General features: G+C 40.1%; 1 protein-coding gene across 2 annotated transcripts in view; it reads left to right on the forward strand.

Moving 5' to 3' along the window:
- Positions 1-25943, forward strand: part of LOC121329866 (alpha-parvin) — a 41617-nt gene continuing 15674 nt past the window's right edge. The window contains exons 1-11 of one of the 2 annotated variants that reach the window (XM_041275822.1): positions 1-331; positions 17674-17763; positions 17921-17991; positions 18253-18355; positions 18759-18899; positions 20450-20565; positions 21413-21471; positions 23373-23392; positions 23776-23837; positions 24498-24566; positions 24917-25018. In XM_041275822.1, coding sequence (XP_041131756.1) covers positions 190-331; positions 17674-17763; positions 17921-17991; positions 18253-18355; positions 18759-18899; positions 20450-20565; positions 21413-21471; positions 23373-23392; positions 23776-23837; positions 24498-24566; positions 24917-25018 — 975 coding nt within the window. In that variant the 5' untranslated portion in view covers positions 1-189. The remainder of the gene's footprint in view (positions 332-17673; positions 17764-17920; positions 17992-18252; positions 18356-18758; positions 18900-20449; positions 20566-21412; positions 21472-23372; positions 23393-23775; positions 23838-24497; positions 24567-24916; positions 25019-25943) is intronic. The other variant, XM_041275821.1, reaches the window with a different exon arrangement.

Below are 25943 nucleotides of genomic sequence, written 5' to 3' on the forward strand. Positions count from 1 at the left end.
AGGGAGCAGAGGCAAAGGGAAGGGAGCTGGACTACATTTGCAGGGAGCTGAGATCTGAAGGTTGATCAAATACTTGAAATTCCGCTTCCGTCTGAGTAGGGGCAGCTTCTGATTAAAGTAGGGACACTTTAGGAGTTTTTTCTCGTTCTCTCTGTCCCTCAATCAATCCTAAAACAACGGGGTTTAGCAATGGCTTCTTCGCCCCAGAAATCTCCGTCCACCCCAAAATCTCCTACCGGTACCCCTAAATCGCCTCCTTCAAGAAAGAAAGATGACTCCTTTCTCGGCAAACTTGGAGGGACTTTGGCAAGGAGGAAAAAAGCGAAAGAAGGTATTTAAATTTGTTAATCGTGTAAATTTCGGTACTATGGAAAATAACAAAATATTTGCAGATTCATGTGTTACAGATGTTTCGTGTTTTTTTTTTTATTATTCATTAAAAAAAAAGGTAAGAAACGTATTGCGGTATATTTTTACGAAAACCACAACATAATGGATTCTGATCTCTCCTTTGGTAATAGAGACGGTATGTAGGCTAGCGGCACGTTATATATGTGAATAGAAAGTAGTCTATTTTGCGGTAGTTTAGAAATGTTACTATTTGTTCTGTAGCAGCATTCGGGCTCTGTTTTGAACATGGGTGTGGCCAGACATCTTGGAATTCTTTCCCATGTACCGTGACGTCACTCCAAGAACAAAAAAGTTACAGAATCTTCTGAAACTTGTTCTCACGAGTCTGCTTCTGTGATTTCGCCCTTTCGTGTTGTAGAAACGGTGTGTTATTGTACACTCTGCATCTTTTTATACGTTATGGGAGATTACTTTTCTTTATTCACATTAATACGAAGTTCAACTACAAATTTGTTTTTTTTTGTCGATCGCCTACTAAGTTGAGAGGTGTGTCTGTGTGTGTTTTTCTATTTTGTTTGTTTACTAAAAAGTTGGTCAAAATAAGAGGTGCAAGGTACTGTATATATCAACGACAAGCTGTTATCCGTGTTAAACATAAACAGTAGTGCTTTTAAAAAGGTAAACATTTGAAATGCATTATTTGTAATTATTGCTAGAGGTTGGTTCTGCTATCTTTTTCCCATCGTTATTACACATTGAGAAGATTTAAGATTTAAAGAGCTTTCTGAACTCAGGAGCTGACCCGCAATGGTCTGGCTTTTTGAACCACGTGTAAATGGATACAGAAGCAAACACTGGGTTGTTTTAAATAAATACACCTTTTCCTTTTGCAATTATGTTTTAATGACTGAAACATTTTGTAAATAAGCCATTTGAAAATCTTCTGTCGTGCCTGAAAGGGAGTTCTTGCACATCATTCCAACATTGAATAATGCAAAAAAATATATATTACCACCTGAAAATAAACAGAAACCAAATCCAATCAATTTACTGGAAACTAATCATGTCATGGGAGCATTTACATACATACTTGCATGCATGCATACACACACACACACACACACACGTACATGCAAACACATACACACATTGTTGGTTCCATTTTAATTATCTCTAGTCCGGAAAAGACCTCTGTCTAAATATTTTTCCATTTTCATTTTTCAATGAAAACAGTATGAAAGGCTATTGAAAAGACTGAGTTGAAACTGAATGATTGAGTATGAGTCTAGCAGCTGAATAACAAGCCTGTGGTCTAGTATACGTTTTAATAAACTGCACCTGTTCACCAGGGGCTTTTATTGACATTGCAGCATTATGGAAAGCGTATCAGATTTGGCTGTTTACTCTAAGTCACCCTTTCACTGTTGGAATAAAAACACGTTTGATTGCCGCGCTGTACCTGTGATGTGCATACATGGATTGATGTGTTGTTGGGTTCTGTGAATATGTTCCTTTATAAACAATTCCTTACTTTATAAGTAATTATTACAGGTTGTGCCTCATTTTTAAATGTTGTAGTTACTTATTAGTAAGGCCCTGTTCAAACCGCGATTTCACAGGCTCTGCGGAAACTGTGAAATTAGCCCAATACCGCCATCTTTACAATGTTCTTAAGAAATATAAATTATTTCATAATTATTGTTTGTGTTTCATACCAAAAAAATCACATTAATGAAACTGTACAGCTCTGCTGTGTGCCTGCGTGTACCATTCACCATTCACACAGTGCTGAGCAGTGATTGTGTCGTGTGACTGTGTAGAGCACTACCGAGAATCGGCTGTTGACAGGCATTTAGATTCAAGTATTCACCGAAAGAGAAAGGCGGAAATCCAGAGCAGCATTGCGACTGCTTTACTTGCAAATAAACAAACAACGGTGACTTCCATGTTGCAAAAGTCCACTGAAAACCGTGAAGCACGAAACATGTTACGTTTTGACCTGAGAGAGGCGGTTGCGCAAACAGCCCTCTTGAAAAACTGGACAACCAAAAGTTATGTAAATAACTTCAGACTGAGTAGCAAATGGTGGATTGATTCCATCGTCAGCCCAACTGAGACATGATTGCTTACCTAAAGTTGCAGAGTATCACAAACAGGTGATTAAGGAATTGGTAAAACAGTCTGGTTGCTTGTCAGTGCTCGCTGTCGAGTCGACTGATGCCCAAAATCAGTATGGGTTAAACATTATATTTGTTTTGCAAGACCTAAATGGTGAACATGCATCTGATGTACTAGAACTGAAATCTGCCCTTTGTCTCTTAATTACAACACTGTTTCACAAGCTACTGTAAAGTGCTTGAATAAGTGACATTGATTTTGATGATGTCAGTGCATTTATCTCTATATTTGATGTTTAAAAAATAATAATTTTTAAATAGTTTTGTACACGTTCCGTGTAATACAATACTTTACCTGTGACACTGCCGTGAATTTTAAAGAAAATTACCACGATTTTTACAGGGCCTTACTTATTAGTGTTAAGACTTACGGTGTCCATTTTAAGACATCCTCAGACATAACTCCTTCCCGTGTCAGGAATCGCCCCTCCTCGAGTCAGTCATGAGGTATCAGGCATCAGGCATGAGTCTTCCTCGAGTCAGTCACCAGGCATCAGGCATCAGGCATCAGGCATGAGTCTTCCTCGAGTCAGTCACCAGGCATCAGGCATCAGGCATCAGGCATGAGTCTTCCTCGAGTCAGTCACCAGGCATCAGGCATCAGGCATCAGGCATGAGTCTTCCTCGAGTCAGTCACCAGGCATCAGGCATCAGGCATCAGGCATGAGTGCGCCTCGAATCAGGCACCAGGCATCAGGCATCAGGCATCAGGCATGAGTCTTCCTCGAGTCAGTCACCAGGCATCAGGCATCAGGCATGAGTCTTCCTCGAGTCAGTCACCAGGCATCAGGCATCAGGCATCAGGCATGAGTCTTCCTCGAGTCAGGCACCAGGCATCAGGCATCAGGCATCAGGCATGAGTCTTCCTCGAGTCAGTCACCAGGCATCAGGCATCAGGCATCAGGCATGAGTCTTCCTCGAGTCAGTCACCAGGCATCAGGCATCAGGCATCAGGCATGAGTCTTCCTCGAGTCAGTCACCAGGCATCAGGCATCAGGCATCAGGCATGAGTCTTCCTCGAGTCAGTCACCAGGCATCAGGCATCAGGCATCAGGCATGAGTCTTCCTCGAGTCAGTCACCAGGCATCAGGCATCAGGCATCAGGCATGAGTCTTCCTCGAGTCAGTCACCAGGCATCAGGCATCAGGCATCAGGCATGAGTGCGCCTCGAATCAGGCATCTGTCCTCCTCGAGTTTTTTTTTTTCCGTTTTTCGGAGAGTTGGACGGAGTCGTCTGAATCACCCAATCAAACGAGCAAAAAAACTCTTGTTGCTTCCATTGGATGACACAGATGTCAGTGTAGCTGCTGATTGGTGCATGCGTTTTTACTTTTCTTCAGCATTTAATATGTACATTTTAAGCGTTTTAAAAAATACTTTAAAAGTTACGGTGCGCAATTTCATTATTTGAATTTGTTTGGATTTATATATTAAGGCAAGTCACAGCATGCGGCACCAGACACAACTGGGGTTTTTTGTTTCATTTTTTAAAAACATTTTCAATGTATTTTTTTTTTATTTAATTACATTTTGAAATGCTTTGAGATGTCTTACATGAAAAGCGCTATATAAAAATAAATTGATTGATTGATAGCCCAGTCATTAATCATTTTTTGTTTTAATAAAGTGTTGGACAAAATGGACTGAAGTTACTCTGGGCATTTGATTCTGTTACCTAGGGCAAATGCTTGGAACATTAGTAGCTAATGTAATATATGTTTACAGCGTATATGGAAAGTTTTATTGAAAAATCCACCCTTCATGAATTATTCCCCAGGACAAAACTACTGTAGTTTAATAGGGGACTCTTCATGACTGACTCGAGGAAGACTGATGCCTGACGATTGACAACTGACTCGAGGAGGACTGGTGCCTGACAAGGGACGACTGACTCGACGAGGGGTGATTCCTGACACGGGAAGGAGTGATGTTTGAGGATGTCCTAAAATAGACACCGTAGACTTTAAATTCCCACTAAGTATGCATTGATTTAGTTTCAATCTAAAACACCGACACTGTTTATGGAAATAATATGGTAATTATTATGGTTAAGGTAATTGTGGTAATATCTTAGGGATTCATTTTCAGACTTAAAAAATCGTATTTTACTGAATATTTAAGGGTATACTCGTGTAACAATACATATAATACATATTAAATTCACACTTTGTGCCTAATTCAGTAATAATATTAACATCATGTGCAAAGTGAACCATAAATTCCCAACCTTTGATTTAGTGAAATTATTATGAAAATGATGACAAAATGATGGTCCAAGTGTCAGTTGAACAGTTTGTTTGATTACCTAAATGGTCAATAGGAGACTATTGAGTCTATATGTAAATATCTGGAGATACTTGATACAATATGAAGGCAGTTATTAAGCAGGATTTATAAAGAATACTATCTGACTGAAATGTACTGCTTTAAATATATAATGTACTAATGCTTCATCTTATGCAATTTATTAAGTTCCCATTAACCACATTCAATGCATTCTCTGAACAGCAACATCATTCTTGCTGTGTATGAAACCCAGGGCCTCCCTTGACCATGTATGGAGAAATGCCTGGTGACTGACCACAGCTGTAATGACACAGGAATGCACAGGAAGGCTCAGTTCAACTGAACAGAAAAAGTAGCAGTAACTGGATTGGATTGGAAATGGATTTTGAATGCCGTTATTTAGATTTCAATTCAAATCTGCGTCGTGTATGTGTTTTCATTTTCTTTTTCTGGGGGCTCCCTTCATTAAGCTGTGTTGGTTTTTACACAGACCGTGCTTCTTTGTGTTTCCTTCGCAAACTGTGAAGCAGGCGCGTATTCCTTTCCTGTGTGCATCCTGTTTTTCCTGGTGTGTACATCATACTGTGCTTGAAGCCATATGTGGAATTGCACAGATAATAACAGATAATAAGCGGTTCTCTCCTGTTTCATAGTGAATGCTTCATAAACATTGTTCACAGGAACTTGGGTGTTCCGCTGAACTAACAAAAAAAAAGTGAATTCTCATACCCCGGTGGTGATGGATCTATCCCTATGAGGGGCCCTGTGTACACAGTGCACGGCATGCCACTTATAACATATATATGGAGAAGTGCTTATCCAGTTGTCATGAAGTTATTTAGCATAAGTTATGGAGATTGTGAGAATAAGGAAAAATCTATATGTTCATGCATCTGTATGTCGCCATTATATTTTTACAGGATATAGTTCATCGTCATCTTTTTCATAATACACAGCATGAATGTGACATGGCATTGAACCAGGGAACAAATACAGAAGCAGTCAGTTTGCAGTGACTTATCTAGTTTTACAAAAAATATAAGAATGAGTGGGTTTCTTTTTTTTAATTCAAACCATTTCATCTTTTGGACATGCAGGGGTAGAAACTAACAATATTGTGCTACCTATTGAAACTTGCTAGTCCTGATGTGAGTCAACAGCAACAGTTGGGGTCCCTTAAAAATAGGCTTCGATTTTGTTTTGCTAAAAAATAAACACTGTTATAAATTTAGATTTAGATTATAATTTTTTTTTTAACAAAGCACCTTCGCAAACACTCATACAGATCGACCAATCACCTGTCTGCACCTCGTTGCTGAGCGACTACTGTACTGCGTGCTGGGGAAAAAATTCTCTCAGCTGTGTCGCCTTGCAGACCATGAAGCTCCGCCTGAAATCGACACCGATAACACAAGTAAAATGTTTATGTTGCTATTTACAAAAATGCTGGCTGGCTGTGGATTGCTATCTGCAATAATGAATGTGCTCATGTACACACGCGGTCTTAAAGTCCCAATTTAAAGACAGTACGTTTCATTGTAGCCCTCGGGATGAAATTGTTAGCTAAGTGGCTATTTATTTATTTATTTTTAATTCGCAGTGGGAGAAAACCGCTAAAGCAAGTACAGTAGAATCTGCCAGAACTGACGGACGCTGTTTCTAGTAGGTTTAGAGACTAATGAACGCATAACTTCAGAAGATGCAACACGTTTCAGTTAATTCAATTTGTGAATGCTTATTCACCACTGCTACACCCTGTTAGAAAATTGACAAGCCCTGGACTTTAACCACTGGACAACACTACCTCCTTATTGTGAACTAATATTTCCTTGAGTATGTGATTGTAAATATTCCCCAGGGTTCGGGTGTTTTTTAAAACACAAGAATAACCCCAAAATCTTGCTTACAGTCAGTCAAGGGTTGCATGTGAATGTGGTGCCTAGCGTATTAAAAGCAAGGTGAGTCATGCAAGTGTGGTTCGAATCCCGGTCCTGCCAAGCTGACGATCCAGAGGGTTTGTGTTATTGGTCTTTGCCTCATTGCATTTTTAAAAAGTCTGTAAATATCATGATAGGGTCCATAGGACAAGCATCTTGTATGGACAATACCATTAAGAAAACACAGAAAACAAGACTAACAACATTTGCATATCCCCTGTTTAAGGCTTGCCAATTTATTGGTGTTTGCATTAAATAAACATCAAAAAGGCTTTTGAGAACGAGGCTTCTGCAGATGGTAACGTATTTGCACAGAGGAAGGCCAGCAGAATGGAACTCGCCAGGATGTTGGAAGGACTGATTCGATTTGATATAAAGTCTTTAAGTCTCGAGTGGCATATTATTGAATTATAAACATTCAGTCATTCAGACTTTGCCTTCGTGATATATAGAGGCAAGAGAGGTTTTGAATGAGGACAGTGCTTGTAAAAAGAGCTTCCATTCCGCAGATAGAAAGAGCGGGAGGCAGAGGTTCGCTGTAAAAGGTCATTAACATTTTACTGACAGTTCACATTGTTCAAAGAAGATGAAGGTGTCTTGGTTAGAATACAATGGGATGCAGAGCTCTTTGTCCACAAGGTAGGAGATCCTGTTGCCCGCCAGTGTCTTCAATCCATTGAACAGATGAGTGGAAACAGGATGGTGCATCGAAGAGTGTCTTTGCTGTAGGAAATATGTCTCAGTGCTGATATATGTAATTAACCTTGACGGTGAAGTGGGTACATGACAAAGTAATTATTCTATATTTATCATGATATTTTAATATCAAAATGAAACTTTTTGTGTAAAACTGTATATATATATTTTATACAACTATTTTGTGTTTTGCTCTGTATGTGTGCTTCTGAAATTATAATTTCAAAACTAGAAGTGGGATTGCCTTCTTGATACATCATTACTGGATATAATCCAGCCCCTTAATAATGCGTCATATCTTTTGGAAATAATAATGTATTTTCTTTTCTTGACTTTTCTGTTGCTGTTGAACTAAACATTAATTTAGAAATGGCTGTAATCTCACCTGCCATACACATTATATTCATAGCATTCCTAAAAGTTTCTGAGATCTCACTTAGGAAGCAAATTTCCAGTAGTACAAAGAAATAATAAAATCAGACACATCTCTGTTTCCAAGTTCCTTCTGTTTTTTCTGCCTTGGGGGGTAAATTTTTTTTTTTTAAATGAAGCGTTTTAATTTGGAATCCAGTTGAGGGCAGACCCAGTGCATCTTGATTGCAGTGTTAATTGCCAGGATGCAGTCTCATGTTGCTGCAAGTGAGAACAAAAGCTCAGTTCCAAAGGGGAGCTGTGGAATCCAACACAGCATATTCCCCTGCACTTCCCCGGGTGAAGAAAGACCCACATACAGAGCACAGCATAGCTACTGCAACCCTTCCTTCCCCTTGAAAAAAAAAACACATTTAAAAAGATGTGCTATTGCAGCAGCATTCCTGCTGGGTATTAGTGGTCTTTCTGCCAAGAAAATCTGCTCGTTGAATATTTATATTGTGGTAACCTTGATGCAGAGCACATGCAAAGAATAATATTGGCAATTTTAGCTTCGACTTTTTCCTTATCACACTGTAATCTAATACTTCTGTAAAGCCATATTTAAAATGTAATCCCAGGCACTTTTTTAATTTTACAGTGAGATATATTTTTGTGGCCGCTTGTGAGGATTCTAGTTGTGCAAATCCAAATCTTACGAGGGCGATTACGCAGTGCGGTCATTTGTGTTTAATGGAGGAAGCAGTGAATAACTGCTTCAACGAGGTGCTTGCTTTTTACAAGGCCAGTGCTAATGCAGTGAAAGCATCATTGAGAGGCCCAGTGTTGTAGCGCGCTACCAGTACTTCATTTACCAATGTCTGGCTTTGAGTCACGAGTTAATGGAACAAAAGTGATGCCTCTGTAAACCTTTCTGGAAACCGTCGGTGTTTGCAAACATCACTCAGCGGAATTTAATTTTTTTTTTTTTTATTGTGAGATATACAGAACTGACTGATATATTGCTGGAGATTATTAACCCTCATGAAGACTTTTGTTACCAACAGGGGGCTATAATTGCGCCCTGGAGGTAACAGTAGTCTTCCCGAGGGGCATTTCATATCACACTGTGGGTGAGTCTGCAATATGTATTTAATATATGAATCAGTCAAGAAAATAAGTAAGGCAACGTTGGGTAATAAATACGACTTAATATATTTTGTTTCAATATAGCTGATACAGCATACGTACATGAATATTGACTTATATATTCTTGTGAGGCGAGAGTGTATTAAATGGAATGTCCAGACAGTAATTTATGTGTACAGAAATAAAATAATTTATTTTTATTTTCTATACACCACAAAAAGGATTAAATAACAAACAAAAAAACAAAATGGTGTGAGGGAAGGAGTGCAGGGGTGAAATCCAAAACAAACTGATGACACGTCTTTAATTTGTCTTCGTCGTGACCATAAACAAAAAAAAGACAAAAGAAATGTTAGTATTTCAAAAAAAACCCGCTGCACAAAATCAGTATCTCCCTTCACCGTGACTCCTCCTACTTTTTCTTTCGGACCAACCCCGAACACAGTAGTACGTTCCCTTTAGTATGTAATGTCCCGCCTCTGTAGTCAGTGGAACACCAATCCCCAACCGACACGTGTCCTTATCCTTCACTTGACTCCAGTGGCTGGAAGTTACATACTCGTACTTCCGCCCCTCACCAAGGTGCCGCCCCTCAAAAGATGACTTTTGCCATGGTCACGAGATCTTGGTAAGGGAAGTCCCGAGTTGGTTTGATGCCACCTACTGTCGGGAGGCTGAATCACAGACCGAAACCCCTTTGACTCATCACATATCCCACCCCTCAGAGTGGAGCCGAAGGAACACTCGGAAACCTCTAACCCTTCCCTTTTACCTCCCTCCCGGGAAAAAAAATCAGCATTTTGATGTAACTTACCCGCACGATACCTTATTTGAAAGGCGAAGGGTTGGAGCGCCAGGTACCACCGCGTAATCCTAGCGTTTGAATCCTTCATCGTGTCTAACCACTTTAAAGAAGCGTGATCTGTGATGAGTACAAAGGGTCGTCCCAGAAGATAGTATTTTAAAGATTCCACTGCCCATTTCACTGCCAGGCATTCTTTCTCCACTACCGAATACCTCTGTTCTCTGGGCAGTAACTTCCGACTGATGTATAGTATCGGGTGTTCTATACCATCTCTCTCCTGGGACAGAACCGCCCCCAGACCAGTCTGCGATGCATCTGTCTGCAGGACGAACTCTCGGCTGAAATCCGGGCTTATTAATGCTGGGGCCTGACTCAAATTAGTTTTAATAGATTCCAAGGCTGTCTGACACTCTGCACTCCACTTAACTTTATTTGGAGCGTTCTTTTTAGTGAGATCAGTGAGAGGGGCGGCTATAGTGGAAAAGTGTGGAATAAAGCGGCGGTAATAACCAGCCAACCCTAACAGTGATCTCACCTGGGTTTTCGTGGTAGGTACCGGTGAATCCAACAAAGCCTGGACTTTTGAAACCAACGGTTTCACTCTACCCTTACCCATTATGAAACCTAAATATTTAGTTTCTTCTTTTCCAATAGCGCACTTTGCCATGTTCGCTGTGAGCCCCGCCCTCCTCAGAGACTGTAAGACGGCTTCTAATCTAGTCAAATGTTCTCTCCAGGAAGAACTATAAATGACTACATCATCGATATACGCAGCTGCATACTCTCGATGAGGTTGTAAAACCCTGTCCATTAGTCTCTGAAAAGTAGCAGGCGCTCCATGAAGTCCGAACGGCATAGTACAAAATTGAAAAAGACCCTCTGGGGTTGAAAATGCCGTTTTCTCACGAGAGGCTTTCGTTAATGGAATTTGCCAATATCCTTTCGTCAGATCCAGAGTTGAAATAAACCGAGCTTGCCCCAGTTTGTCTAAGAGTTCATCTACTCGAGGCATGGGATATGCATCAAACTTGGAGATAGCATTCACCCTCCTAAAATCGATACATAATCGTAGTGACCCATCTGGCTTGTCTATTGGTACTATTGGGCTACACCACTCACTTCGGGAAGGTTCAATTACCCCAAGTTTCAACATACACTCCACCTCCCTTCGAACAGAATCTCTCCGACTCTCTGGAATGCGATACGGTCTCTGTCTAACTCTTAGACCTGGCGGAGTGATAATAGCATGTTCGATCAAATGCGTTCTTCCAGGCACGTTAGAAAACACATCACTGAACATTTTAATTAGATTGCTTACCTCTTCACGCTGATCAGGAGTTAATTGTTCCCCCATCGGGACCTCAATTGCTGACTCTGACTCAATTGAGGGTCCAAAATCCTCTCCCTCCTGTACAGGAGATATAAAATGGACTTCCCGTTCTTTCCACGGTTTCAGGAGATTAACATGATAAATTTGACTTTCTTTCCGACGCCCAGGCTGTCGGATCTCATAATTGACTTTACCAATTGCTCGAATAACCTGAAAGGGACCCTGCCATTTAGCAAACAACTTAGATTCCGATGAGGGCAACAATAACAACACTTTATCTCCAGGTCGAAAGTTCCGAATTCTTGCATTTTTATTGTAGCTTTGTTGCTGCTTCTGCTGTGCCGCTTTGAGATTGTCATGTGCCAATCGACCGACTAATTCTAAGCGATCGCGTAACTGCAACACGTATTTTACTACATTTTTAGACTCCTTTGACTGTTCTTCCCAGCCTTCTCTTATGAGATCCAAGATACCCCGCGGCTGCCGACCGTACAAGAGCTCAAACGGGGAAAACCCCGTTGAGGATTGTGGTACCTCGCGAACTGCAAAGAGCAAGTAGGGAAGCAGTTTAGCCCAATTGCGTTTTTCTTGATCTACAAAGCGGCGCAACATATTTTTCAAAGTCTGATTAAATCGTTCAACAAGCCCATCCGTTTGTGGATGAAAAACTGAGGTTCTAATTGAACGAATTTTCAATAATTTATATAGTTGCTGAATACAGTCTGACATAAAATTAGTGCCCTGATCAGTGAGAATTTCTTTCGGGATTCCCACCCTAGAGAATATTTTTACCAATTCATTCGCTACAGCTATTGCATTCATAGAGCGTAAGGGAACAGCTTCTGGATATCTCGTTGCGTAGTCCACTACTACTAAAATATACCGATATCCTGACTCTGTTCCCTCCAGAGGGCCTACTAAATCTACACCAATCCTTTCAAACGGAACCCCAATAATTGGAAGTGGAACCAGAGGTGCGGGGCGAACTGACTTAGGGGCAGCTAATTGACATTCAGGACACTCCGATACATACTTCCGCACCAGACCATAAACCCCAGGCCAAAAAAACCGGGCCAGAATTCGTTCCTGAGTCTTTTCAGTTCCCAAATGTCCTGAAAATGGAATGTCATGCGCCAATCTCATGATTTCTGACTGAAAAGGCCTAGGAACCAATAACTGTTTTACGAGCTGTCCCGTCCCGGGAGCCCGGGTTATTCTATATAATAAGTGCCCAGATACAGAAAAATGCGGAAATACCACCGGTTGTCCTTCCTGCATATCCTTCCCCTCGATATATCTAACCCGTTTCCAAGCATACTGTAACGTGGGATCATTTTGTTGTTCATATCCCAAGTCAATATCTCGGTCCCAATGGCTAGGTACACAGAGAGGAGTGTCTTTTATTACATGACCTTCCACCTCAGTAACCTCGCAGCCCCGGTTACACTGAATACCTACTCCCTTTCCTTGCCGTTTCAACGATTGGTTTACTTTTGTGTCAGACCCCTCCCCTTGTCGTCTCAGAGTTCCCTCATATTTTTCCACCCGACGCTCTCTTTTTGTTTTTCTTGGGCGGATTTTAGGGTTAAACAGGTCGGATTGCAACGGAAAAATCTCGCCAATTGTTTTCTCCTGTTGCTTTAATTGTCCCCTGGTAGAAACTAAGACCATTTCCCGACCTAAAATACGATCAAAAAACGGCCAGTCTCTTCCCAGGAGAACAGGGTATGGTAAACATTGCGCTACAGCCACTTTAACGCAAGCTGAATAATCACCTACAATAAGTCTAACTTTAGTGGTGGGATAAACCCGAGTTTCTCCATGAATACAGGAGATAGCCACTTTACCCTGTGGCTCCCAGGCTACCCCATCCAAGAGAGCTTGCCGAATCAATGTTTGTGCACACCCAGAGTCCGCAAATGCGTAAGTACTCTTTCCCCCGACCTGTACTCTTAACTGATAAGGGCCCTCCCGACATTCCCCAGTGTTCCTACCTGTTACTGCTGACCAGGATCTTGTCGCCAGGTCCACCTTTCTTACTGGACAATTCCTGGCAATGTGTCCAGGCTCATTACATTGGTAGCACACTTGGTTAGGAGGCATCAACGGAGTTAATCTGTCCTGCGAGTCCGCGACCGGCAGGTTAGGGGGATTCTCTCTCGCCCAGGATGGGGCTAACCTTGACCTCCATGGTCTGAAGGTCCGGTTACCCCCTCTGGGCTTCATTGGTTGGTTGGTCCGAGTTAGTTTAGGGGCAGGAGTGGGGTCTGACCCGGCACCTTCGTTTGCGTCTTCGTAGGCCTCCGCCAGGAGGAGGGCATCCTCGAGAGTGGTAGGTCTATTCCTCTTAATCCACTCTCGATTCCCTGGCGGTAGTATAGACGCAAACTGTTCTATAACTATTTTCTGCACCAGTTCTTGGGGTGTATGTTCTTCTGGCCGCAGCCACCGGGTGCACTGATCTAAAAGATATTGTCCCGCAACCCGGGGCCGCATCCCCTTGGACAGCTGGTATTCCCGAAAACGGCGCCGGTATGTTTCCTCCGTGATCCCGAGGCGTGAGAGAATGGCTTCTTTAACTTTAACATAGTCCCCTGCATTCGTGGCCGTCAGGGCTCGATACGCTGCCTGAGCTTCCCCTGTCAGGCAGGGTGCCAATTTCATGGCCCAGTGTTCCCTAGGCCACTCTGCAGCCTCTGCCACTCTCTCAAACGTAATCAAGAAAGCCTCGGGATCATCTTCCGAGGTCATCTTCTGAAGATTAGGCTGAGCTGCAAACATCCGGGCAACCGCTCTCTCTGATGTTGATATTGATAGTTTTTCTACCAGCTGTCCAAAGAACTGGGCGAGCTGTTCCAGGTGCCGTGTCTCTCTCTCCTCTCGCTTCTCCTCCTGCTCCCTAAACATTGTCAAAACTGTAGCTGGATCCATTTTCACTTCTGACACCACGTGTGAGGCGAGAGTGTATTAAATGGAATGTCCAGACAGTAATTTATGTGTACAGAAATAAAATAATTTATTTTTATTTTCTATACACCACAAAAAGGATTAAATAACAAACAAAAAAACAAAATGGTGTGAGGGAAGGAGTGCAGGGGTGAAATCCAAAACAAACTGATGACACGTCTTTAATTTGTCTTCGTCGTGACCATAAACAAAAAAAAGACAAAAGAAATGTTAGTATTTCAAAAAAAACCCGCTGCACAAAATCAGTATCTCCCTTCACCGTGACTCCTCCTACTTTTTCTTTCGGACCAACCCCGAACACAGTAGTACGTTCCCTTTAGTATGTAATGTCCCGCCTCTGTAGTCAGTGGAACACCAATCCCCAACCGACACGTGTCCTTATCCTTCACTTGACTCCAGTGGCTGGAAGTTACATACTCGTACTTCCGCCCCTCACCAAGGTGCCGCCCCTCAAAAGATGACTTTTGCCATGGTCACGAGATCTTGGTAAGGGAAGTCCCGAGTTGGTTTGATGCCACCTACTGTCGGGAGGCTGAATCACAGACCGAAACCCCTTTGACTCATCACAATTCTGTTTAACCCCTTTGCTGCCAGGGGTTTTTCCACCCCAGTGCTAGAGGTTTTTCTTGAATTTGGGACTGAATTGTTTCAAAGTCAAATTTCTCACAGCTCTCTAAAGGAAACCTATATATTGTTTTTTTCAGCACAATTTGAACTGTTCAATGGTATAATTTACTTGGGCATATCTACTCAACTGATTGAGATATTGCAGATTAAATGGGGGGAAAAAATTAAAAATTACAATTTCTGTGCCACTTTATAGCCCTAAAAAAGTAATTTCCTAGCATGTTAATTAGACAAATTGCCCGTGTCTTGCATTGCTAATATGTTAACAATGGAGAAAAAAATAGGAGTTAGTATGTTTGTCATGGCCGTGTCATCATTGACATAAATAAATAATAATAATGAACATTTAAAACAGAACATCGTCAGGTCAATATGTAAACTGTACATATATTTAAATGTAGACAAAAAACTAAACCCCTCTAAACATGTCCTAAAGTTTTGTAAGCGATTACTCACTCGCAGCCTTTAGAGCACCAACATATTTTATAATATTATTATTACAGAGGATGTTGCAGCATAGCCTGGGACAGTATACCGCAATCAATAACGATCGATTAGTTCTGAAAATAACTGTTAAAAATAAAATAAAATTTGACAGAAATGTCTCCTGTGGGTCTGCTAACTGTTGTAGCCGCCAGGATTTACTCAAATCAAACCACGATCCGAAATATAAAACTCTTCAGTTTGTTTATTTGACTTGCTGGATTCCAGACTGAACAACACAGAGAAATCCTATAGGCCTGTTTAGGCATCAGTCATTCACCATTTGATTAACGTGATCAATCCACCATTCACTCGTTTGGAGAAACTAAACCCTCCCACACATATCCTAAAATGTCAAAAGCCATTGGTCAAACACAACCTGCCCAAGCACTGAGTTACTACCTCATATGCCACGGAACAGAGACAGTATACAGTAATCAATTAGTTTAAATCCTTCTACGCACTGTAAAAAAAATTGAATTGATTGAATGCTCACAGCGTGCGCTACAATGAGATTTATTTTAGGACGTACGTTGTACGCGCCCTAGCACTGAAGGTGTTAAACATAGCTGATCCAGCATAAGTAAATAAATAAATAACATAAATAAATAACAGAAAATTTTTTTGAAGTTCATACCGCATAGTTTGCAAGGCCGACTGCTGCATAATCCAGTTCATATCCCGCCTGTCATATCTGTTTACATCGTTGGGTTGAATTTGTTTGAATTTCAGAAAGTCAGAAAACAGTGGCAGTGACGTTTTAATCAGCATTTTAGTGTTTGGAGCATCTTTCTCATGTAGTGTGTTTTGTAGTTAATTTTCTGTTAACTCACAGAATCGGTGTTCAGCCATTTTATCTTGTGAAGAGTTCCTTTGAAAAGGGGCGGGACTGACAGTGATGTGAACCAATCACATGACAGACTGAGACTATTGATTGGTGGTGTAAGGATGACAGGGCAGTAGCTCAATCTATTTTTCCTCCTATGATGAGGCTTTTAACCAATCACAGGCCAGCATTTCCAATCACTGATAGATATAGTTCTTTTGTGTTGTAGTCAAATATCATTTAATATTTCAAATTTTATATCGGTTGCTTTTCACCTGCAATTTTGATGGCTTGGGGGTTAAACTTATTTAAAAGAAGGTATTGAAATTAGTTAAAGCTAAAGAAATATGATATATTGGGAGGGAGTGTCTATAACTCGCAAACTCACTGGCAAGGAAAAACCTTCTAAATGCAGAGCACCTAAATTCATCTGTGAATCTCAACAAAGGCTATTGTGCTGCTATATAGCGAGACCGTATAAGAAAATGAAATTAAATGTTAGAAAAGAAGTGAAAGTGCAATAAAGTGGTATAAATAACTATGTAGTATAGTTAGGCAAACTGTTAGCTCCATATTAAGAGCAAGCATAGTGTGATTGTCTGCTGTTGCCATGCAGTTAAGCTGTACTCCAGAGTAATTGTCCCAATATGATGCACTGCCACTGAAATTAGGCTGCACATGTTTATTTATTTTTAACATGTGTTGGCTTCCCTGACTCTGAACAGCAAAAGTATTCCTGCAGGTGAGCATGTGTTAGTGTGTTCACAGGCCTTCACAGAACTGAAACAGAAGCTAATGGGGTGCTGCTTCACTAAAGTCATGTTCACAGTAGTCGAACCAAGGCTGTAGCTTTAGGCATGCATATTTGCTTGTTCTTATAATACGACAAGAAATGGTGCTTCAGGCAGGAAACCTCAGATCAAATCAGGTGGGTTTTAGCCGCTTCCAATCGTTGCAGTCCAGCAGCTAGTAACTTATTTGTCACTCAATAAATGATACTTCCAGTGATCGGCAAAGAAGGGATTTTTTTTTATCTTACCTCAATCCATTACACCCCTGCTGTGCTCCTCCCCAGCCTCTACCTGCTTTTTGGCTTTGTCTGATGGGGAGGGCAGCTATCCTGCCAACCTGCCCCTGATTTCCCTACGGTCAGCCTGTCCACTTATCTGTGAGCTAATTTATGTACAGGGTTACCTGGAAAGATGAGACCAAAGGTCAAAGAATGTAGAGTTTCCAAGCTGAAGTGTGCAGTTACAGCTTCTTAAACAGAACAATTCTTGCTTTATTCACCCTGCAGAAAGGCTTGCTGCATACCATTCCAAATACAGCCAGACATGTTTAGAACAAACATGATGCACACTTTATAGCAATGTTGAGGTATGCATCTTGTCATATCATATCCAAGGCATCTTTTCTCTCATGGCAGGACAGCTGTGTTGTGTTGTATTATTTCTTACAGTCATTATATACAGCATATGCTATTGTCAAAGAACCCTGTGCAATTTTACAAGTAATTTCGGACATATTCATTATATTACTCACTAACTGGCTTTTGCCAAAGAGAACTAATTTGCAGATTCTTGTAAACCCTCAATTACAGTCTATTACTGAATGTATGGTGAAATGGTAGGCAATTAGAGCACAACAAGTTTGCACTGGAAGAAAGAACCTGTGCTTTTGTGTTTCAGTCTCTGAACTTCAGGAGGAAGGGATAAATGCTATCAACCTGCCTCTCAGCCCTATTCCTTTTGAACTGGACCCAGAGGATACCATGCTAGGTATGACATTCTCCAGAGCTAAAAACCACTCAATGGTGGATTATGTGCTAAAAAAAAGTCTTTCCCATTGTCCTCAATCAGTGTTTCTCTTAGTCTTGCACACCACATGTGGACCACTTTGCCTGACAACTTTTAATTTGACCTTTCTGCTTGACAGAGGAGAATGAAGTCAGAACAATGGTTGACCCAAACTCCAGAAATGACCCCAGACTTCAAGAACTAATGAAGGTTTGACTTGCTTGTTTATTTCAGTGTTTGGTTTTGATATTTTGTCTTTTCAATATGGAACTGTACCATTAGAAGGTTGTGTGTCTTCATATCTTCTTGCCTGCTACTTACTGTAGTATTCTTGAGATCATTTTGCAGATCTGTTGCTTTCTCTAGAGGCTAATTGCAAAGCCTGTAGACAGTACATCTTACAGCTCTGGTGAATATTAAGAAATATGGTTATCCTACTCTAATAAGCACATCTCTCATTCCTCTTTGCAGGTATTAATAGACTGGATCAATGACGTGCTGGTTGGAGAGAGAATCATTGTGAAGGACGTGTCAGAGGATCTGTATGATGGACAAGTGCTCCAGAAGCTGTTTGGTTAGGATTGAGATCTTAGTTACTTTTTTTTTTTACAGAATCAATACTTAAAGTTTATCTCACTAACACGGTTTGCCTTTATCATTGCCGTTTTCAAATAAAGCCATCAGTCTTTGGAGTATATTTCCGTGTTGAGGTTCCGTTGTAATGCCATCATGGGATGTGACTTTTATTGGAGGTTTTGTATGCTTGCTCACAAATTGCCCAGTGTCAATTTTCAAGACATCGTCATTAGAACCAGTGTATTGACGCAGAGCCTCAAAATATCAAGTTAACACAATTTAGTTTTGAAGCAAAACGACAATGATGAGATAGACCAGGTGGTGCCAGTAAGTAATGATCCTAATGTTTTCAAGCATGCAACTGAAACATGACTTTTATTTGATTTCGTTTTGGCTGCCAGAAAAGCTGGAGGGCGAGAAACTGAATGTGGCTGAAGTGACCCAATCAGAAATCGCTCAGAAACAGAAGCTGCAGACGGTTTTAGAGAAGATCAATGACACTCTGAAAGTCTCCCCTAGGAACATCAGATGGAATGTTGACTGTAAGTGTTGCACTATTAATATGCAGTCGTGCCAACATAAAACAATCAGCAAGGGTTGAATTCCAGAGATCCCAATTGTAATACAATTGAGCATTGTGCTTCTCAATTTGAAAAGGTCATCATTGAAACAGTTTTTATTTTTTTGTTAATAGTTCTCTTAGTGTTGAAAAGGGCCTGTTTCTTCAGGGCAGAACCTACTAAAACAATAAACAAGCTACGCTAGACTGTGTGTAATTGAGTAAAAAAAGAACAAGTATGCATTATAACAACTGCAGAAATCCTTAACCATATTCCACCCAAAATTGTGTAATGTATCCCTGTGACCGTTTAAAAAAAAAAAAAAAAAGCTTATTTGTCACAGGAAAACGTTGGAAAATGCCCTTTCCAAGAAAAAGAAATTGGTTCCTGTTGAGTTCATAATGCAGATTCCCAGCATTTTATGCATTGGAATTGATTTTTTCCCCCCGTAGCATTCCCTTACACTTTACCGGTGCTGTGTTTTGTAGATTTTTTGTTACACTAAAAAGTTTTTTTTTTTAAATCCCCCTATGTAAGGTAATGACCCGTCCCACTCCCCCGACATACAAACGTACAGACAAACATCTTTGTTTGCCATTTCTGTGTTGCAGAAAAGAAGTACCTTCTCCTTATTAAGACCCTTTGATTAGTTTCCCTTTGTGTGTAGAAGGAACAAGGCTGTCGTTTGTTTTGCCAGTGGACTCCCGAGAGCACAGAAAATGTCATACTGCCATCGCCTCACTCCCTGCCATCCCCTGATTATCTCTTGTAAAGACATCAAGCACTTTCACGCTGCGTGTGCAATGGCACGGCAGTGCAAGGTCATCTGAAATAATTCTGTGAGTGCTCCAGAAAGCCCTTTTAATATCTTCTCATTTTAGTCTGAATAGGCAGGTTTACTATCCAGTTTGATTCTGTTTTTCATGCAATTTCCTGTATTAGTTGCTAAATTATTCCTTTGCTATGTCATGCGTGTGGATGTAAAAGTAAAAAAAAAAATATATATTATTCCCAAGTAGCCAGATGGCTTACATGCTTGTCAACGTAATGCTAGTTTTGCCTACCTTTTCCAAATCACTGTACTGCCGCTTTTAAAAAACATAACGTTTTTTTTTTTTTTATTGGTTGAATTTCTGATTTTTGCTTATCAAGTCATTTGCCAGCTCTTGTGTGTTGAAAATCATTACTGCCCAGATATCCAGTGACATCAAATAAAATAGCAACCACACCCACAGTTCCAGCCATATGCATTGTTATGCTTTGTGCAGGCAGAGTGAAAAACACTGGCCATGCAGCTCAGATGATTCCTTTGTGACAATTAAATTGGCTGCCAAGTACGGTACCACAGTTGTCAACGGGCCCGATGTGATCTTGTCTATGGCAAGAATAAGAAATCAAACGAATGCAATAAAAATGGGCTGTGTGATTTTGACAAGATTAAATCCAGTATGTTGTTTTCCCCCTGTCAGAACTGAAGGCTGTGTTTCAATGTGAAGTGCTCTATCTAATGCGCCCATGTATCTTTTTGGCAGCTGTCCATGCCAAGAGCTTGGTGGCCATTCTGCACTTATTGGTAGCCCTGTCCCAGCACTTCAGGGCACCCATCAGGCTACCTGATCACGTGTCTATCCAGGTGGTGGTGGTTCAGGTAAATTACAATCCAAGAGAACTATGTTCCCAAATGGGATAGCTCCTGCATTATAGTTATGTATAGTATAGTTCTGTCAACAATTATAGACTCTCTTGGCAGAACTGTAGCCTCCTTTATATAGATTGTTACAGAAAAAATATATACGTTAAGGGCGAAACCCGGTGTTCTGGCGAGTCTAGTTTTGCCCGGGCCAATCTAGTTTAGCCAAGGGATTCTGGGCAAATCCCGAAGTTATCACTTTTTTCAGCACTCGCCCGCGTCCAGTCAGGCGAATATAGACTGGCCCAGAACTTGAAAAAGACGACTGGGCAAAACCGTTTTTTTCAATAGTTTTCACTGAAATTCTGTGCTAACGCGGGCGAGTCTAGTTTCACTGAATTTAGAATTTGCCCAGCATCGATGCTGAAGCTTTGGACAAAACTAGACTCGCCCGGGCAAGCCCCGAATTTCGGTGAAAACTGTTGAAAAAAACGGTTTTGCCCAGTCGTCTTTTTCAAGTTCTGGGCCTTAACATATGTATACTGTATAATAAAACTGCAGGCTGTAAAGTAAGAATTATTTTGTGGTTGATAGGGATTCCACCTCTGAAGACTGTAGAAAGTTCATTTACACTCTCGTCGCTCATACGAGCTGAAGAAAGTCAATCAAACTGACATGTCATGTATGTTTAAAATGAAGGCAGAGGGATTGTTGTTCCTTGGTGCTACTGTGCCCTATAAGCTCTGTGGGCATGCTTTCTCTTTTAAAGCATGCTGGTCATAAATCATAAGTCTCTGAATATTTTTATTAAAAGTTAAACTTGCCTGAAAGCACATTGTTGACTGCATTCTCTTCTTTTCCGCAGAAGCGCGAGGGAATTCTTCAGTCTCGCCAGGTTCAAGAGGAAATCACTGGTAACACTGAGTACGTCAGCATTATTGTAGTCAGCGATTCGCTAATTGAATGCATGTTAAGATGAAACTCAGTCACTTGTCATAGCTTTGATACTTTAGTTTAAGTTCCTGAGTGGCTAAGCTGAAATATGTTTAACCTCTCAACTCAAAATTGGAATATTTTCTTTGACAGGAGATTTAAAAGTAAAGGCCATTTGCTGACCTGTAGTTTTCTGCATAACTCCAGTAAAAATGAAATATCTTTCGAATTTAAGACGCCCTTGAAATTAAGGCGACGCCCAAATTTCCCACCTTCAATTTGAGCAAAAAATTAAATATTGAATAAAAATGCATTTACAAAAATTAAACTCAATTTACTCATATAAGGAAACGACGTGTGGAGTCAGTTTGCATCTGTCAGCTGTCACACAGAGCATTACAGTTAGGAGCTGCTTTTCATTTCCAGTCGTGATTACTTTCACATGCTTTTCTCTCTTTTTGTGAACTGTGGTATTTCTTGGCATGTCGAAAAATACTGGGGTCTGATCAGCATTTCCAAGCTGGTGCTGTTTGTTAGAAATGAGGCTAATAGTGAAGCGCTGAAATTGCAAAAACTTCTCTTCCAATTCCTCAGGAAACTTTTAAATCAAATTTGAAAACATATCTGTTTGAGTTAGCTTATTTTTGAGCTGGATTGCTTGGCCGTTGGCTTCCTTTTTGTTTTTTGTTTTTATTGGGAAGCGTCCAGGTTTGCTTTGCATGAACAGCGCAATGTAAAAGTAACTTTGAAAACGGCTGCCTGTATGATGATTCGAGATCGGACAGTAACGATTGGTTGGTTTTTTTCTCAGCAGTCAGTCACGTTGCTGCTTGTGTACTCGGGCAGTCACGTCTTTTGTTAGCGATTTTCATGCAGACATCACTGTGCTGTACTTAAATTCGAAGGAATACGGTAACTATCAGATAATTATTTGATCATTAAGCAAGTAAAGCAAGGTAATGAGTTTGAGGATACGTAGATACCAGAAACCCTACCATCAATAAACAGAGTATAATTAATCAGATCTATTTTATCTAAGTAAAATCAAAGTTACATTCAGCAAACGCTACAATACATAATGCTATGAATACTATGTAAGGAATGTGTCCAGCAGCATTCTTATTATCGCAAGTAAAATGACACTGTTTATTAATTTTTCTCAAAATTAGAATGCTACCTATTGTGATGCAAAACAAAATTTTATTTAAACACTGCTTTTCAAGGCAAACCAAGGAATTTCACCCCGCCCCATACAACAAAACAGTCCATGAAAGCAGCCTCAGACTTTTTGTTACTGTTATGCAACCTCAAAGCATCTGTTATTTGTTAAAGCGCCTCTGTGTTTCAGCAGATTAGAAGATTTTTCTTTTTTTCTTTTTTTTTTTTTTTTTTTAAAAAGCTCTCTATTCTCTGTAATGGAGTGACCTAGTCTTGATGCCATGATTGCCTCCCTCAGGGACAAGGACCCTATCAAGAAACATGATTACCTCTTAGCTTTCAGGATCCATGTGCTGCGTCTGAACTCAGGAAAGAAAGACCTGAGCAGGGAAAGGAGTTGGATTCTTCTCTAGTACTTACAGCTGTCTGAATTGGCGTGGCTTCAACAATTGCTATTATAAAGTTACATATAATATATATCTATATATATATATATTATATATATCCTTATATATATATAGGTTTTTTTTTTTACTGTGTATCATGTATTATGCATTTAAAGTATTATGGATTTTCTTGTTGTTACTGCATCTTGTAAAGCACTTTGTGATGGTGGTCCACTATGAAAGGTGCTATATAAAATAAAGATTGATTGATTGATTGATTGATACAAAGGCAATATCCCTAGTTTGTATTACAATGCTGAACTGTTTTTTTCTCCTTTGTTTCTTCAGGGCTTTATCAGGAAGGCATGGTGAGTACATATAAAAAGAGGCTGATTCTCATGAATTAAAAAAATTATTTCAATGCGACACGAAATGGATATTGTGTTATTGAATAATTACAATTAACTACAAATAAGTTGCAGTCGCAAGATGAGGGAAGAACCAGCTGAGAAAACAGCTGGAAATAATATCACATTTACTGGGATCAGCATCAGCATTGTAGCTAAAGTATCACCTAGGCTGGGCTTTTCAAATGTAGAGCCTTCTTCAAGAACAGCTTACAAGTAAGCATAGGGAGCATAACTATCTGGCTGGATCACCGTGATCTTTGATTAACTATTACCATGTTAAAACATGTTTATTCACGTCACTGCCACCATATCTTGCCTTCATTTTGAGTCACGTTTTACAGAAAGGGATGCCTTTGACACGTTGTTTGATCACGCTCCGGACAAGCTGAATGTCGTGAAAAAGGTTGGTTTTTAACTTTTATCTGGTTGGTGGAGTTCTTCCCAAATTACAAAAATCAAATGAATTGCTGACTGTTGCAACTTCCTCATTGCTTTGTTGCAGGTTGCTTTTTAAACATCAGTGCTTCTGTCCAGATAAAAGTCTTTCTCAGCAATGCTGCTGTTTCTGTTGTTTCAGACTTAGCAGTGATCTGGAGGGAGGTTTATTTACGGTAATTCTTTACCTGTAACCCGCTCACTGTGCATAGCACACATAATCTGCACCTGTTGTATACAACCCTATCAAACAATACCAGTATACTGTGCAAGTCATACATAACTTGCAACCTGTTTTTAAAATGATCCTTATAAAAGGTGTGTGATATACTTCAAACATTCCGGACATGGACGCATGCAGCAATTAGGCCCTGAACATATGGCAACTGTTTCAAAACAACATACAACAAGCAGTGAGATTGTCACCACAGTCACAAAGAGTTCGCTAATACAGCAGTAAACGTGCATCAAAAAGCATGAATCAAGTTTAACCATAATGCAAAAAAGTAATTTTGCATTCTGAAGTGTTTCCAACTGTTTCTAAGACTTGTTGTTATTTAAATGTACGGTGACAGTAAAATCGTTTTTTTAATCATTCCCAGTTTATTATACATTGATTATTTTGCAGACCCTGATCACATTTGTGAACAAGCATTTAAATAAACTCAATCTGGAGGTTACTGAATTAGACACTCAGGTAAGATATTTACAAGCGTCTGTATGGGGATGGGGGTGCAGAACTAGATTTCATATACAGAATTGTTTCTTTTTTTAATCGTACATAGTTCACCTACAAATATGTTACCTAACAGCGTTGCAGATACATTTTGGAAAACTTTGGCTTTAAAGTTGCCGATATGTTTGGCAATAATGAAATAGACGTAGAGCTTGTGTGAGCGCACAAGCAACATCTCTCATTTCAGGTCTGTTTCTGTTTAGTGTAGGAAAACCAATTCTTGCTGTTGATTACCTGTAAAGAATGTGTCGTTTAGTGACAGAAAAGGAGTCTGAGACTCGTGGGGATTCATTGTGCCTTTTTGTTTTCAGTTTGCTGATGGCGTCTACCTCGTCCTTATCATGGGACTACTGGAGGGCTATTTTGTTCCTCTCTACAACTTTTTTCTCACCCCAGAACACTTTGAACAAAAGGTATGCAGCTGCTTTTAAGAGTTGAAGATATGACCTCCAAATGTGACAGCATATAATGTGGAAAAAAAATAGGGATTTTTTTAAAATGATTGGTTTGACTGATTTTAATATATATATATATATATATATATATTCTTTTTTTAATGTCTGGTTTAACAGAATGACTGAAATGTGTAATAAGGGTACACACAGGGTTTTTTTTTTTGCAGTCCTCTGTTAAATATTGAGATATTTCTTCTTGCTGTGTTATGCATTGCTATGATTATCGTATTGTGAAAGTTTTTCTGTGGAAAGCAAAGACGTAGGTGTTCAATTGTATAGGTTTACCTACGCAGTGGTTCCTACTTTATTGTTATTTATTTTTTAGTATCATGACAATGAAAGGTAAATTAGAGCTCACAAGTTTTAAAAGATGATAACTAAGCCTTTCAAGAGTATGTTTTGCAATTCTCATTAGTACAGCAATATTCTTAGTTTTATTAACCTGAGATCTACAGTAAGCTGAAACCAATGTATTTTTCCACCACATTTCAAATCCACTTCCTGTGCAACAGCTATTAGGTTCCCTTCTGATCCCACATTGAGTCCTAGAATCTGGGTGGCATCCTAATTTGTGGTGTAGCTTCACCCCAGTCAAAGTGAAAATAAAGGCTGGAAATGTTTGGCATTTAATTAGAATTCATTATTTCCCCATTAACAAAAGGCTGCACAGAACATCTTCCCAGAATTGAGCAACCAATCAAGCCAATTATTTGAACTATTTACGGCTTGGGAAACCAATTAAAGTGTGAAGGACTGAGCTGTTTAGTATTAGTGCAAGGGAGTGTGCTTTCTAGCTATGACACACTGTGCCTACAGAAAGCAATCCCATTCCTTGTAGGGTAAGAAACCATTCTTCCACGGTGCTTATTCAGTCAAAACCCTG

Source organism: Polyodon spathula, chromosome 17, assembly GCF_017654505.1.
Source record: "Polyodon spathula isolate WHYD16114869_AA chromosome 17, ASM1765450v1, whole genome shotgun sequence".
Lineage (NCBI taxonomy): Eukaryota > Metazoa > Chordata > Actinopteri > Acipenseriformes > Polyodontidae > Polyodon > Polyodon spathula.